At 40.8% G+C, this 14,708-nt stretch overlaps 1 protein-coding gene across 1 annotated transcript in view; it reads right to left on the bottom strand.

Annotated features, from left to right (window-relative positions):
• Positions 1-5,322: 5,322 nt before the first annotated feature.
• LOC147623963 (putative E3 ubiquitin-protein ligase ARI7) overlaps positions 5,323-14,708 on the bottom strand; it is a 48,823-nt gene continuing 39,437 nt past the window's right edge. Inside the window, exons 3-15 of the mRNA XM_086820625.1 lie at positions 12,708-12,816; positions 12,456-12,546; positions 12,162-12,334; positions 11,931-12,035; positions 11,704-11,792; positions 11,221-11,328; positions 11,035-11,125; positions 10,788-10,877; positions 10,604-10,651; positions 9,856-9,927; positions 7,135-7,234; positions 6,873-6,999; positions 5,323-6,376 (exon numbers count right to left, since the gene is read on the bottom strand). Of these exons, the coding sequence (XP_086676751.1) occupies positions 6,181-6,376; positions 6,873-6,999; positions 7,135-7,234; positions 9,856-9,927; positions 10,604-10,651; positions 10,788-10,877; positions 11,035-11,125; positions 11,221-11,328; positions 11,704-11,792; positions 11,931-12,035; positions 12,162-12,334; positions 12,456-12,546; positions 12,708-12,816 (1,399 nt within the window). The 3' untranslated portion in view covers positions 5,323-6,180. The remainder of the gene's footprint in view (positions 6,377-6,872; positions 7,000-7,134; positions 7,235-9,855; positions 9,928-10,603; positions 10,652-10,787; positions 10,878-11,034; positions 11,126-11,220; positions 11,329-11,703; positions 11,793-11,930; positions 12,036-12,161; positions 12,335-12,455; positions 12,547-12,707; positions 12,817-14,708) is intronic.

The following is a 14,708-nucleotide window of genomic DNA, read 5'->3' as shown; positions in this document are numbered from 1 at the left end:
TCCCTTGGGTTCCAGCCGAAGGCCAAGATGCCAACGTGGAGGGATGGTGTGAGCCTGCGTAGACTGAAACGCTTTCTAGTGGCTCAGACTCCAGCACCCGACCAGAGCGTAGATGCATGTGACGTGGGTACCCTACGTGCGTTGGTAACTACCCTTGAAACTCACACAAGTGGTTTCTTAGGTGTTTCGCACCCCGTTTTTACTTGTTTTTGTGTTGTTTTTAGCCCGTTTTTGACCCCCTTACCTACGGTCGAACTTGGACTAGGGCGTGTGATAGCTCGAAACGAGCGTATCGTTTAAAGGGTCCTAGTGTGCTTTACAGCACCGTGTTCGCCTATCTAGAGCTCCTGTAGTCCTCAAAACAGTCCGTTTCCTTTGGGGGAAAAGGGCAAAAGCCTATTTGCTTGTGGAGGAAAGGGTGAGGGCTTTATCCCACATGCTCACTTTACTCCTTGGGGAGTGGGCTACATATAGGGCACAACTTCCCATAAGCTCTCACTTGAGAGAAAGCTATGGAGGCTCACTCTCCTATATATATATATCAAAAGACCGAGACCGAGGCCGGGGCCGGGGCCGTGGGTCGTGGGTCGTGGGTCAATTGGGGTTCTTTCTTTTCAAAATTTTTTTCTCCAATTAGAAAATCTTTCCTCTCCACACATTCGGTTCTTTCTTTGAAAATAAAATTTATTTTTTTGTTTTTTATTTTTTATAATTTTTTTTATTTTTTATTTTCTATTTTTTTTTGTGAGATAAGTTTTCTAGGGTTTCCTTAGGGTTCAGCCTTGGCCGCGGTGCAGTTCGCACACACAGCACAGATCTGGGGATTCAGAAATCCCTCACACGCGGAAACCAGATAACAGAATGCACGCCCACACGCAGAGCGGAAAAATAACAAAAAGAAACAGAAATGCAGAAGACAACTTGCAGAAACAGAGATTGAAAACCACAGAAACACCACAACAGCAACACAGACGCCTTTCCTACAGTAGTGTAAATTAAACTTCACGCCGCAGCAGCCGAGCTGCAAACTGGAGCTTGGTGCAGGGCAACTCCCCGGCAGCGGCGCCAAAAATGTGCGCTTTTGCCGCACAGGTCGTAGCTGGGGACTTGCCGGACACCGTATGCGAGCCACGAATGGCTGCAAGCATACAACCAGGGAAGGAAGCTCAAAACAGAATGCAAAAAGGTGTGTCACTCACCGCTTAACTGCCGCCTTGAAGGATTCCCGCGTTGCAGCCGTGAAGGAGGAGCCGCCGTCGCCGCGCTACCGCCTCACCGCCGCCGCCGTGCCGCTACACAGTGTGCTCGATCGCTCTCTCACTCTCTCTCTCTCTCTCTCTCTCACACACACGCAGGAGAAGGAAACCAAAGAGATAAGGCAAGAGCACTCTTGTATTCACAACACATGAGAATGAGGATTTTAGGGTTACATTTGACTCATATAGGTGACTTGGCCGTTCACACTTGGGCGCCCATACATGGCCGGCCGACCCTAACCCTTATCCTACTGATATCCAAGGTGCGCCTCTCATCGGCGATCACCCAATCCCTTCATCCTTAACATATGGTGCCGACAAGCCCGGCCCATGACTCAGAATATTTAAATTAATGACGTAAAATATAGTATGTCGCAATGTCCGCCATGGGTTAACAAAGAACCAACTTTAAGATAACATCCTCTCTGAGAGGCAATGCTAGGTTTCATTGAGGCCTACACATCATGAATAAGCTTGAGCCTACAAGTTACAACGAGGTCTATGCTGGGAATAAGCCACTGAAGAGACTAGCCAATGTAGAAGTGCAAGGCACTTGCATTCTTGTTCTCATATAGGAGACGATCAATTTTAGCATGAAAAATAGCGATTTTGAGAATTAAATAATCCAATGGCTATAATTCTTGAAAATTAGAGAGGAATACAGATCTTAAAAAATCAAAACATATGTTACAAAAAATTTAAAAATATAATAGTTCTTGACTAAAAAATAGATAAGATTTATACTAATATTAGGAGTTTGTTTGGTTGTGCATGTAAACATGTCGAGCAAGAATTTCCATGATATTACACTTAGACATTTGAAATCTTAAATTCTACCTTTCCAATACTTTGACAAATCATTGGTGTCTCTCCACTTAACCCTAAGTGTACCCCGAGTGCTTGGTTACATAAACACCCATGAGTTCTTACTGTGATGTGGAATCCACTCTCCCTCCTCACATTTTTTGTTTGAAACCTCCATGGTGTCAATACTTAATACTTGATTCTCTTATTTGAGATATCTAGAACAAAAAATGAAAGTAAGATGAAGTTGAGAAGGCCCTAAAGTAAGGAGAAGAAAAACAACAAAGATCTAAATAAACAATCTACACTAACCTTTGGATGCTTAACGCCTTTGTTGTTTAATATCACAAAGTTTTTCTAATAGAAAGGTTTAAAGGAAGTACAATAATGTCATGTAGAGTAAACAATAGCCAGTTTATAGTAAGAAAGCAAGATGTGTGCCTCTAATATAAACACAGCTTATACATCAATGAAGATATAATTGACAAATGAAAAGTCCTCCATACCTTCCTCTCACTCCAATATTTGATTAATGAACCAATTTGCAAGGAAGGGCTTTAAATCAATGCCACAATAATCTATGAATATCTTTATGTATGTTTATCCAAACTTGCTAAAAGTTTACCAGAATGTGGTTCTACTAGGTTGAAGCATTGTGTGAAATTTACAACGAAATCAATTTCCACATTAAAAAAAAGCGGAGAAAATTAAAGACGAAAAAACAAAAGACGATGGAAATGAAAGATGGGAGTGAAAGAGGAAAATGAAATTTGTAACCTTTTGTGAAGATTACCTTTCTGACATTTGGATTATTTTAAGGTGATGACAATGAAGTACATCTGATATTTCTCTTCTTTTTAATATGAAGTATATAAGATATGCTTGATCTTGTGGAGATCTTGTGTTACAAGATGCATGTTATATAGATCTAAAATCCAAGCTTTCACATTGGACAATCCAAAGGTTCTTTTTTTAATTTTCTTTATTCTATCCTCTCCATTTATCTCTCTTCAAAAAAAACATCACGTGGCATCATGTAATCCAAGTATGACTTATGGCTTCTTACACATGTATAATTGAACCTTGTTAAAAAGACCATAGGACAAGATCCTTGACCATGTTATATTCTCAATCTAACTAAGGAGACAATTTATTGAACCTTAGTATATCAAAGGTGTAACTCAATAAAAAATAATTAAATTGACATGAGGGACTCATTAGGAGAATCTCTCACAAAGAAAATACAAGAAATCTTAGGAAATTTAGCATGCCTAATTAAATATCGATACGCTTATGGTACATTCATTTTTTATTATGCACATTGTATTTTAACCCATAAAGCACCTAAAGATGGACTTTGATGGTGTCAAAGTTAAAGAAGACTTCCTAAAAACCTTTTAATAATAATGGGTGTATATACACCTTAGGAAAAACCATTTTGAAGATTAAAACTACCATACATATCATGAGAACTAGAAGAGAAATGGATTACAAATTATTGTTCATATGCAAGAAATACAATTACCAAAAAAGAACAAATGAATAGTAACAAGAAACAAACCTTCATACAGCTTTTAATGCCGAAGAGAGACAATTAGCAAAAAAGAACTAAGGAATAGTAACAAGAAACATACCTTCATACAACTTTTAATGTCCTAATGAATAAGGTAGATTAAGAAGAACTTAGAATAGAAGAACAATAAAGGTTTAGAGACTATATTTTAATTCATCCTTTTTTTCAACTCAACGAACGAGTCCCATTCTCTTATATTGCCCTGCACAACCCCCCTCTCAAAGGTGCATCTTCTCATTATGTGGCTTCCTCTTCCTCTTCCTCTTCCTCTATCTAGTGGTAGAATGCAAAAAGAAAGGACTCATGGTACCATTGAATAATATTTCGAGTCAATTGACTATCAACCTACTCATTGCATAGCTTCCTTTTCCTATTTCTTTCATAGCAATAGAATGCTAGAATGAAGGAGCTCATGGTGCCCATAAATAATTCATTTGAGTCAATTGACTGTTGACCTTCTTATTGCATGTTTTTTTCTTTCACTTTCTCTTCCAGGTGGTTGGCTTCAAATTAATAGGAACCATAACTTTAAGGCTTTTTATCATAGAGCTACTCAGCTTTAAGGTTTTCAATCATAGACCTACCTAGCTTTAAAGTTTTCGTAGTGTGTGAGTGCGCGCGCGCGCGCGAGAGAGAGAGAGAGAGAGAGAGAGAGAGAGAGAGAGAGAGACTTAAAGAAATGAGCATTTAATGAAATAGAAATAATGTAACTTTGAATGCAAACTAAACTAGAAAATCAATGACAAAAGTAAGCTAGCTACAAAGGTCTCTTGTATTCAAGTAGGGACTATGAGAGTACAAAGACTTATGAAAAGCTTGAATACCACCAAACTTAGTGCTTCTATAGACTCATTTATTAACGAGAAGGATGTGTTGCCTACCACCATCAATCAAAAAGGCATGAATTAGAGACCATGACTTCAAGAATTGGGAAGACAAGTGTCAATGCCTCCTGGTGTCACAATAAACTTGGTAGAAAAATAAATAATAAGTAATACGAATCAATAAATGTGTAATGAACACAAGAAACATTTAGAGTCAAGTAAAGGTAAAGATCAACATCAAGAAAGAAAGCTAAAATCAAAACACCTATTAAAGGAATCCAAAATCTAAGCAATCATTCATCAAACTATTCGAGAAGGCAAGGTACACAACCACAACTCAAATCGTTACGAGCCCCACAAGCAACGACTTTAAAGGTGAGGCTTTAGTTCCACCTTGTATACACATGTAAGACAATCATTGATGATGAATGGGTAGATTGCTAATAGACGTATAGTGTGTAAAACAACAAGAGGTTCGAGTGTACATAAAACCCTGAGAGCTTGAGTAGATGCAACATGACAAAAAAAGCAAACTTTTAGCAAGATAAGGAAGACCTACAAAGATTTATACAATTATAATAGGTGCATTACACTTGGTAAAGGACAATGAGGGCATAGGAGAGCCTAATCCAAATTGGATGAGGCACATGTAAGGAAGCTTATATAAAGGTACAAGAAAAGTTTAAGACTTATAAGGAAGCTTATGTGTCCCCTTTGCTATAGACCCTTTTAAAAAAAACATTAGTAAAGTAAGGACCAAGGTTTGAAAAGATAAGCTATATTAACAGTGGAGGAAAAGTGCACTCAAAAGTTAGCAAACACAAAGTAGAAATTACAATAGCTAGCATGTCATTAAAGCATATACCTCAAGCCTGAAATTTTTGACTTTGCATCTCATATACTAGCCATTATGAAGAAAATGATGCGTGTTCTGAGACAGTACAAAATTTGCAACCAATCCATTAAAAAACAATATTTGTAATGTAGCGTGCAACCGACACTTAATGTAGTTTGCGCTCAAAACTAAACGGCACAAGCAAAGACTTCATTCAAAAACCAAGCCAGCGTAAAATTAACATAGGAGAGTATGCCAAGCAGCTAATTTGCTGTAAGCTCCCCTACCCCCACCAGAATTGTTGTCCATGTTGCACCCAAGCCCACCCACATAACGAACCTCACCTAGAGATCGTGATGAGTTTCCTTGATACATTAGCAGGAGGTACTCTGGTGAGAGAAACCTTCATAATACAATGTGAGAAGACTGTACAATGTGTGCTGCAGGCCCAAGCTTCTGGACCTATTTTTCAGCATTAGTGACTTTTCAAGGATACATCCAGGTTGGTATTTATAAATATGATGGGCCAAACACACTTCATCTTGGTCCCAGGTGCTCCGTATACCAATGAGCCCTACTTTGATAGGAAACGTTCGAAAATGAGAGGAGAGAAAAAGACTTAAACCTTTAGCTTCACAGAGACAACACCTGAGCAGATGAAAGCTCATGAGCAGACAGGAAATGGCTTGTTCTCAGCTTTTGAGGTAGCCAATATGAACAAAATCTTGGGAATTCAAAAGAACGATGCTGCCCATAGGAAAAAAGCACATGGCACATGCAAATGCCTACAAGAAGGGTCACATGGCACTCAGATGCCCATCAGAAGTGACACATGGCACACACGGACGCCCATCCGAAGTGACACTTGAAGTCACCCTGACTACACTATCAGTGACTACTGTCATCACCTGTTTTGCTCAAACCCATTTTCGAGCTCCCAACCTTCATTCTTCCCGCCCTTGCTTTAGAGCTGCCCGATCCCTTAGAGCTGCAGCCCGCCTTAACTGGACCTTTGGAGTTGTTGACATCTGCCAAACCATTTTCAAGTGCTCGCACTAGATTTTCAAAATAGGTTTTTGTTACACTGCAAAAGGAAGAACTGGTGTCACAGCAGCAGACTTTTTGAGGAAAAAGGGGAAAGCATTTAATTGCTCCCCAAAGAATTTTTCATTACAATCTGTGAGATTTTCAACAGTTATTTTCTCTTCAAACAACCACGTGCAAAAATCCAGGCAAACCATTCCCTAAATATTAATCCACATTATGTACATAGCTAGTTATTTGGCTGCCGGAAATTGCCTGCTCTTGCAGTCTTGTCCAGGCTGCACACTCGGGCCACAATACAAGGCGTTTAAGACGTCTATTCAGACTCGGGAAAACATTCCCAACTTTACAGATTTGGTGTCTATGTTTTACCTTTGCTCCTCTTTAAGTTTATCTATTTCATTGCTCATAATAGCTCAATCAATCAATACAAACCACAATAAACCCTCTCAAATTCCCAAAAAGAAGAGGGAGAATATATGTGCCGAATCGTGAATGCAAAAACTTTGACAGAATAACAAGTTTGGTTTCACTACCTGGTAAGTCCTGCAAGTTTGGTCCGGAAATCATTGAAACAAGGATTAGATACATCTCCCTCCAGATAAATTTGCAGATCCTTTTCTGCACATTGATGCAGCCTTTCTAGCCCTGCCTCAGCCTCACCTAGAAACAAGGGAGGGAGGAAAAGGGCTTGAATCAAATATCTTTTCATTGATAAAATTTTGATGTATAAACTTGTCAAAGTTAGCACCAGTAGAAATCCAAAAACTCATTGTTAAGGATGCAAGTAAAGCCTACCTTGTAAATATTCAAAGAACTGTCTCTTTGCATGTTGGTTTTCTGGAAGGTAGTAGCCGTAGGCGTAAGTCCATTTTAACACCCGGCGGCACTCTACTATCTGTGGCACATTGTAGAGCCTAATAATTATGAACCCAAACACAATATTGTCAAACCAAAAAAGCCATATCAACAACATATAAATCTCCCAACTGGCTTCCAGAATATAGACATTACGCACTCAAAATAGACTTCTTCAAGGTGTAGCGCAATTAGCAAAAACCAAAGTGACATCTTAACTCCATGAGTGTCTGCTTACAAACTGTCAAACCATCAACTCCATCATGCACAGCACAGACTACATGCTATGGCAATGCTACTCACGTCATCAGCACCCAAGAGGAGGTGCAAGTTCATGCATAAACATATGTCCACATTAGTAGACAAGCCTTCATACATACTGAAGCAAACTCTGCCATGATGAGGGATAGCATCCAAGAGAAAACACACACACACACACACACACACAAAAAAAAATGTATAATTCAAGACAATCTATAACAGCCTCAGAGCACATGATTGGGCATGGAACTTTCTAGGTATAAGCGTAACCTTATTTTATGTGAACCCTGTGTGGCAATGGGCCGTAAACAACATTAAGAAAGTAAGGAAGCTTGCACAGCTCCTTGAGAGAAGAAATATAGCAATTAAATCAAACACATGATGAACAAGAATTGCAAGAAAATTGTGATTTGGTCCAAAACAATATTAATGCATAAACCTATGTTTGCAACTGTTGCAGACTGCAACCACCAACCATGAGATGAAGGGCGGAGTGAGGCCACCCTTTCCTATGCAGCCAGGAGTGGTTACGTGCAGGTCAAGGTGGTTTCCAGGAGGTGGATGCAACTTGCCAGCAGGACGGCCAGATGAGGTGGAGCAGGTCGGCTAGGTCAGAGAGGTGATGCGCAGCCAGCAACCAGAAAAGGGATGATGTAAGCGGGGCAGATTTTGAAAGGCGGCGGCAAGTGCTGACTGCAGCAATGCAGTCAGTCAGAGGAAGAGTTGCGGCAGCTATGCGACCTGTAGGGTGCTGGCCTAATGGAATTATGGATTACAAAACATGGACCGGGCACAGTTTTGAAACAGGTGGACAACTTAAGATGGGCACCCAAGTTTTTTGGGGAGGGCATCTCTTAAATTGTGACATGTGGCAAGATCGTGGATCGAAGTTAGACAAGTGTCCTCACACTTCTCATCTCGGCTCTCCACTTGTCATTATAGCTTTTACTTGCCATTCTAGCTCATGAGAGCCCCAAATTATAAATTGGAGCCCTCGCTCTTCATTTGAGCCGGCTCCATTGCTGCAAACTAGCCTCTACCATGTTGGCTACTCGCATTCTTGTCTACAACACTCTATGGAGAATCTCTACACTACTTTACTTTCCTTTACAAAAGGATACTCTTCCTCTCTAGCTTTTCTATGGCGGTATTATTGCTATATCAGGTGTACATGCCACTATACTTGTTGTACACCAACCATTGTACTTTTACCAGCCAATGGACCTGTTGTACCAACCAATGTACCTGTTGTATCACTATTGTACCTGCTATACAAACCATTGTACTTGTTGTACCACCTACGTACCTAATGTACCAACCCATGTACCTATTGCTCCAAATTGTGTACCTATTGTTCTAATAATGTACATGCTGTATCAGCTCTATTGGTGATTCCCCGTCCTGTTTTGGTTGCCCATGGTGCTGCTGCCCGACTTGTTCATAGTGCCTAAGATGGTGCCTTAAGCTGTCTGGATTGTTCTACACAAGTTTTATAGTTGCTGGAGTTTGTATTTCACCGGTGTTTTGGATTTATGGTATATGTGGAAGTATTATTTGCTTAGTTTTTCTATCACATACGGCATCTTGAAGACCCATAGTGATGGGGAAGACCAATACCCACACAGGAAGAGGTGGTTTACACACATTCATGGTATTTTGGGGCTTCTTTTGATGATAGCCTGTGTGTATGTTCAAATGATGGTTGCACATGGATAATCCGACATCGCCCATGGGGAGGGTTAAGGCCCTCAAAGCTTGTACATGATATTTTTCTCCTTGGTTAATAAAATACTCCAAGGGGGGTCATCCCATTCCGGCCTCTATGTGGTGTTATTTTTGCACCTCTCCCTTTTCTAGTTTTGTGGAATTAAGTGGCATACGTTTAAGGCTGTGGCCAATTTAAGTGTTTAATTGCATTAATGGTCAAGGGTGGGTGAAGCAACTGCCAGGGAGTCCTCTAGAGAGGACGGAAGGAGGGGAAACAAGGGTCACTCTCGAGCAAACACAAGCTAGCAAGAACCGGGATGGAAGAGCGCAGAAGCGGAGGACGCAACCGCTGCTAAGGGGCAGGTCGGGTGTGGGGGGGTTGTTTGGTTTTCATGAGACACGAAGGGTGGGGGTGCGCTGATGCTACGAGGGGGAACTCCAGCTCGATACTGATTTCTCCACATTCTCATTTCAATTGGCACCAAATAAGTAATCTTTCCTGGCAATGCAGTCCAACCTCATAACATAACTAATCATACAATGTATGGAGAGCTGTAACCAAAATAGGAAAAAAGAAAAAAAAGTAGAAAGGGCACAAATGACAGTATAAAGAACAGAAACAAGTCATTCCCCTATAGCTGACTTCGATGATTTCTTTTATTTTAGTTCATCGATTCACCCACTGGCAGTTACCTGAAGCCAGGCTTCTGTTATGAACTTGAGCTGCGATACTGGCTGGCACTGCTTATCACTCAGCTTTTCAATCTGCAAGCATAAGTCTCTTATAAGAACTATGCAAGAAGCAGCCCTGGATTTCATGCAATAAAATCCTTTATCACAACCAATCGAACATCCATTAGCCGAAAAAGACTACCATGAGCAGGCATAAACAACAGCAAAGGGTTGAAAGAAAAAGTTTTCTTTCGGTGTGGCTCACAAGCAGACGCAAGCGGATGGCAGAAAGCTCGACGACATTTTGGCAGTTTGCTTCTCAATAGTGGGCAGATTGGCATTCACAAAGGGGAACAGACAACCACCTTGCCAGTCCAAGCTGGTGTTCCAGCTCACAGACACAGAAAGGCTATTTGCATCTGACATCTCACAACAGCTCAAAGCCCATCTGACATCTCACAGCAGCTCGAAGCCCATCCAAACATTGGCAACCAATGATGAAAAGCTCTGATAATCTGAACAGGTTTAAGCAAGAAAAGATAGCCGTCGTACTCCACAAGTGGCATGCAGCAGATTTAGTGCTTAAGATCAATTGGGCAAACACTTGTTAACGCTTTCTCCTGCCCAACTAAAGCAATTCTACAGACCAGCTGTTCAAGTCCCCGGAGATCTCCTTGACTAGCAACCGTTTGTGAACCGCACCTTAGTCAGTAATTTTTCCAAAAGAGCTGCCAACATAGGTATGTGGTATGCACGAAGCAGTACAAACCTGCACTGCCTGCATTTGCTGGAGGTCCGCAACCGCCTTTGCCCTGGACTGATTAAAGAAGAAAAGTCTAATTAATCTAGGGCAACCTGTGCTATTTAAGAAGCATTAACAAAAACAAATAATAATAATACTAAAATTCTACTAAAGTCTTGAAAAGTAAAAATATACAAGGATATATCTTAACTGATTCATTCGTAGCCCATCGTTCATAGTAATGTGTGTATCGTTCTAGAGAATTCTTAGCCATCTCCCTTCTTCTCTCAGCCTCATCATACTGCCATCAGGTTTCATCAGGACCGGCCAAAATATGCCAATTCAGAAATGGAAATAGCTGAAGCGTGTTTCGGAGGTATAAATTCCCCAAAATGGATGCTCACTTTGGCCATTTCCCATAACTACAATATGAATACATCAACTAAATGTAAGCTTACCACGCCTTCCTGCTTGGCAGTTTCATATCGATTGCATGCATAAAAACCGCCAGTTCTTTCGCCATGCTCGGACCATGCCCCCAGACACAACCTGAGTTACAAAATGAAAATTAATTCCCTTCAAAAAATGTTGAATGTTTACATTACATTTAGCACCTACAAAACAAAGATGAATTCAAAGCTCACCAGCAAAATTCAAATTTACAAGGTGGTGTACAGGTTATATGCATGCAGCCTTGGTTTTTCTCTATTGGCCGCTTACACTTGGGACATGGCTTTGAATTGGCAAGAATCCTGAATAATTGTCACAAACTTGCATGAGTTTAAGTCAAGAATCGTGAATAATTGTCACAGACTCGCATGATTTTAAGTCAATAATTCAAACAACAGCTTTTTTATAGTGCAGTAGTCATACTGCATATATATGGGCACAAATACCTGGAGTCAAAGCAGTTATAAAACTTATTGTAAAAGGATCTTGTAAAAAACCCAGAACTTAGGCTGGTTACACAACATCCCCACCCACAAAGCCACGGGCAGGGAGCTGAACAGGAAAAATTGCAAGCTGTTGATCCCTAGCGAGCGGCCTAGATGGGTCCTGCTGGCAAGCAGGAATAGTTGTGTAACCAGCCTTATCATGGATTGCTAACAATTCTCGATGATACCCACCAGTTCATATTCTCCGATTCTGCACAATTTTTCAATATCCACTTGGCAACTGTGTCGCAGTCCACCGGTCTGTGGGCCTCCTCCAAACACTTCACAAATCACAACTACCTGATTCAATGGCAATGCTTTGGAAGAAAAATCCACTACTGCTACAGTAGTGTGCTTCATGAAGTTTTTGAGCTGATTCTTCTTTGCAGTAGCATGAAATCACCTGCAAAAATACTTACATTCCAGCAAAAATTATGGCTGCACTTGCAAACAATGTCATATGGCCCGCTTCCCGGCATGAACTCCACAGCAAACTCACAATTAGGAGCAGGGCACCATTTTGTCTGCAAGATAAATCCCATATTACAATCCTTGAGAAGTCACTCAAATCAATAAAGATGATGTATTTGGAGCAAATACACAGCAAATGGAGAGATTAACAACAAATTGAATTGAGATCATAAACAAACCTTTCGATTATCCTCTACATAAGATCTCAAGACATAGCGGGTATACTTCATCCGGTCCTCATCTGCTACTAAAGAAAGAACCATATCTTCACCAATGGCAGCATTACAGGAGGGATCAGGGCACCGTAAAGTAAGGCATCCAGGTCCATCATTTATAGCTGTATGGATATAGCCTGCATCCCAATGTGAGTAAAAGTGTAAGAGCTAACAGACCAATTAGGATTATGAAATGATATTTCCACTTTCTAAGATCTTTTTTATTTTCTTTCGGGAAACTATGTCCTTTTTATTTACCCGTCCAGCATGAACTACAGAAATTGTGTCCACAAACAGTAGCCTTCATTCTCTCTGGAGGATGAGACTCGAAGCAGATTCCACAAGTAAGCTGCAATAGTTTTTTCAAACAAACAATAAATGACTCTTCTTAATTGTATAGTAGTTACATACCCAGCCACCAAGAAGAGAGGCACCCAAACCAGCCGAGGTTACACAGTTAATCCCAACAAAAAGCACCAATATTAGCACTGCCATAGATTTACCACTTACATCTCTGCTATCATATATTGGTTGAGATGAAGGTTTGCAAAGCAGCCCAACATTATTGCGCACCCCTTCTTCATCTGCAAACCATTCATCATTCACTTTGCTGACACTCCTGTAAACAAACAATCCAACAGTAAAATATAATGCCACTAGCCATGGAGAAGATGAGACCAGAAAATAGTAAAACCATTGTCAACCTCACTATCAAGTTCAATCAACTTAACTAAAACTTAAATTACAATGTACAAGGCGGCATGCATTTTGTGAGCACTACCACAATTTCATTGATTACTTGTATCTTGATATTTTCAGAAATAAAGGAAGTCTCTATCCCGTATAGATGAATTCTTTTTTTGGAGAGGAGAATCAGGGTTCAAACTGGCTCTCCCAGCTAGAAAACGTGGTGCAATAACCACTTGGCATCAACTTTTTTTTCTGGTCAACTTATGTTCCAATATTCTAATACAATCTCCAATAGCAGCTGACGTTAGTGTGGTGTAACACCTTTATTGCAAAACATGAAGAGTGAATGAATTTTAAAAAAAATAGCAATGCTTGTTATTTTTATTTCGTAAGACCACCGAAAAAAAGCATGAGCCCACATTAACCCATGTGGCAAAAAGAAAAAAGAAGAAAAACGATTAAAAATCTCCCTCTTGCTCTTTTGCAATGAAAATAAAGTGCATCTCTTCTTCTCTCCTCTCTTCCACACGTCCCTCTCAACAACGTCCTGGCCAACCTCTCGGCCAACTGACAGCCTTCTAAAAGATCAGCTCAAGAGTACCCTAGATAGCCTCAACCATATGGAGGAGTTTCCCAGCAGCCTCAGTAAACTGCACTGCCTCTCAGGGCTACTACAGCCAGCCAAATCAGAGTCCCACTGACAGGAACTCGGGCTGCAGGGTGGTTAGTGTAGTTTCAACTCATTTTTCTTGGTTTTTAACATGTTTTCCTTTGAATATTTCTATATGTTTTTCTTCTGCTTGTTTTGTAACGTATTTTTCTTGTGTTTGTTTTGTAACATGATTCTGCTGTGAACCAGGATATGGAGGAGAGATGGCAATAGAGCTGGTTGGGAGGTGTTGCATAGAGATGGGGATCTCTTCTCTGTGTGTCTCTTTCTCAAACTCATGAGCTTTGCTTTGCTATGCTGTACACGTTATAAATCAGGTACACATGCTCCGTGGCTAAAGGCCTTTGGGGTTATGTAAAATGGTGAAGATTACGTCCAACAGATGTAGCTCCTGCCACTCCTCAAAGGGGTGAGCGAGGTGCCCATGTAGCTGCTCCTACTGTTGTTGCTACTACTCAAGAGTAGAAGAGATGGGATACCCGTGATGCCCAAGCTATGGCGTTGATCTCCTTGTCTATCAATAGATCTATTATTCCACATATCAAGTCTTGCAAGACCTCGAAGAGAGCTTGGGATGTACTTGAGACTATGTATCAGGCAAAGAATGTGGCCAGAGTTGCATGTCTCAAGAGAGAGCTTGAGAACTTGGACATGAGTGATAGTGACAGTATGGCCGATCATCTTACCAAGATCCAAGATCTTCTGGCGCAGCTGCTCAATATCGATGAGGTCATTCTTGAGAAGGAACTCATATCCATGACTTTGCAATTATTGCCAGAATCTTATTTGACTTTCCATACTTCTCTTATGTTGTCTATGAGGGCTAATCCAGAGCCTTCAAAGTTTGAGGAGTTGGTGAGTTTGCTTCAAACTAGGAAGAACAAGTCTTCCATGGTTCGTGGCAGTGATCAGGCCTTTGCAGCTCATGACAAAGGCAAGGACAAAGAAAAAGGTGGTTATCAACGGTCTAAAGTAATTCTAGACGGGGCCGAGTTTTGAGTTGACCAGATCAGTCCATCAGGGGTGTCCTCTTGCCCCGTTTCTTTTTCTCTTCTTTGCTGAGGCTATGAGCATGTATCTGACGGCAGAGGAGGTTGGTTTGAGAGGACTCCAGCTCCCAGTCCGGGGGGAGGACCTGCTCGATGCTGAGT

This window comes from Cibotium barometz, chromosome 26 (genome assembly GCF_041138505.1).
Source record: "Cibotium barometz isolate CiBa-2024 chromosome 26, ASM4113850v1, whole genome shotgun sequence".
In the NCBI taxonomy this organism is placed as follows: Eukaryota; Viridiplantae; Streptophyta; class Polypodiopsida; order Cyatheales; family Cibotiaceae; genus Cibotium; species Cibotium barometz.
The sequence above is the reverse complement of the archived record's forward strand: the minus strand, read 5'-3'. Positions and strand labels throughout refer to the sequence as shown.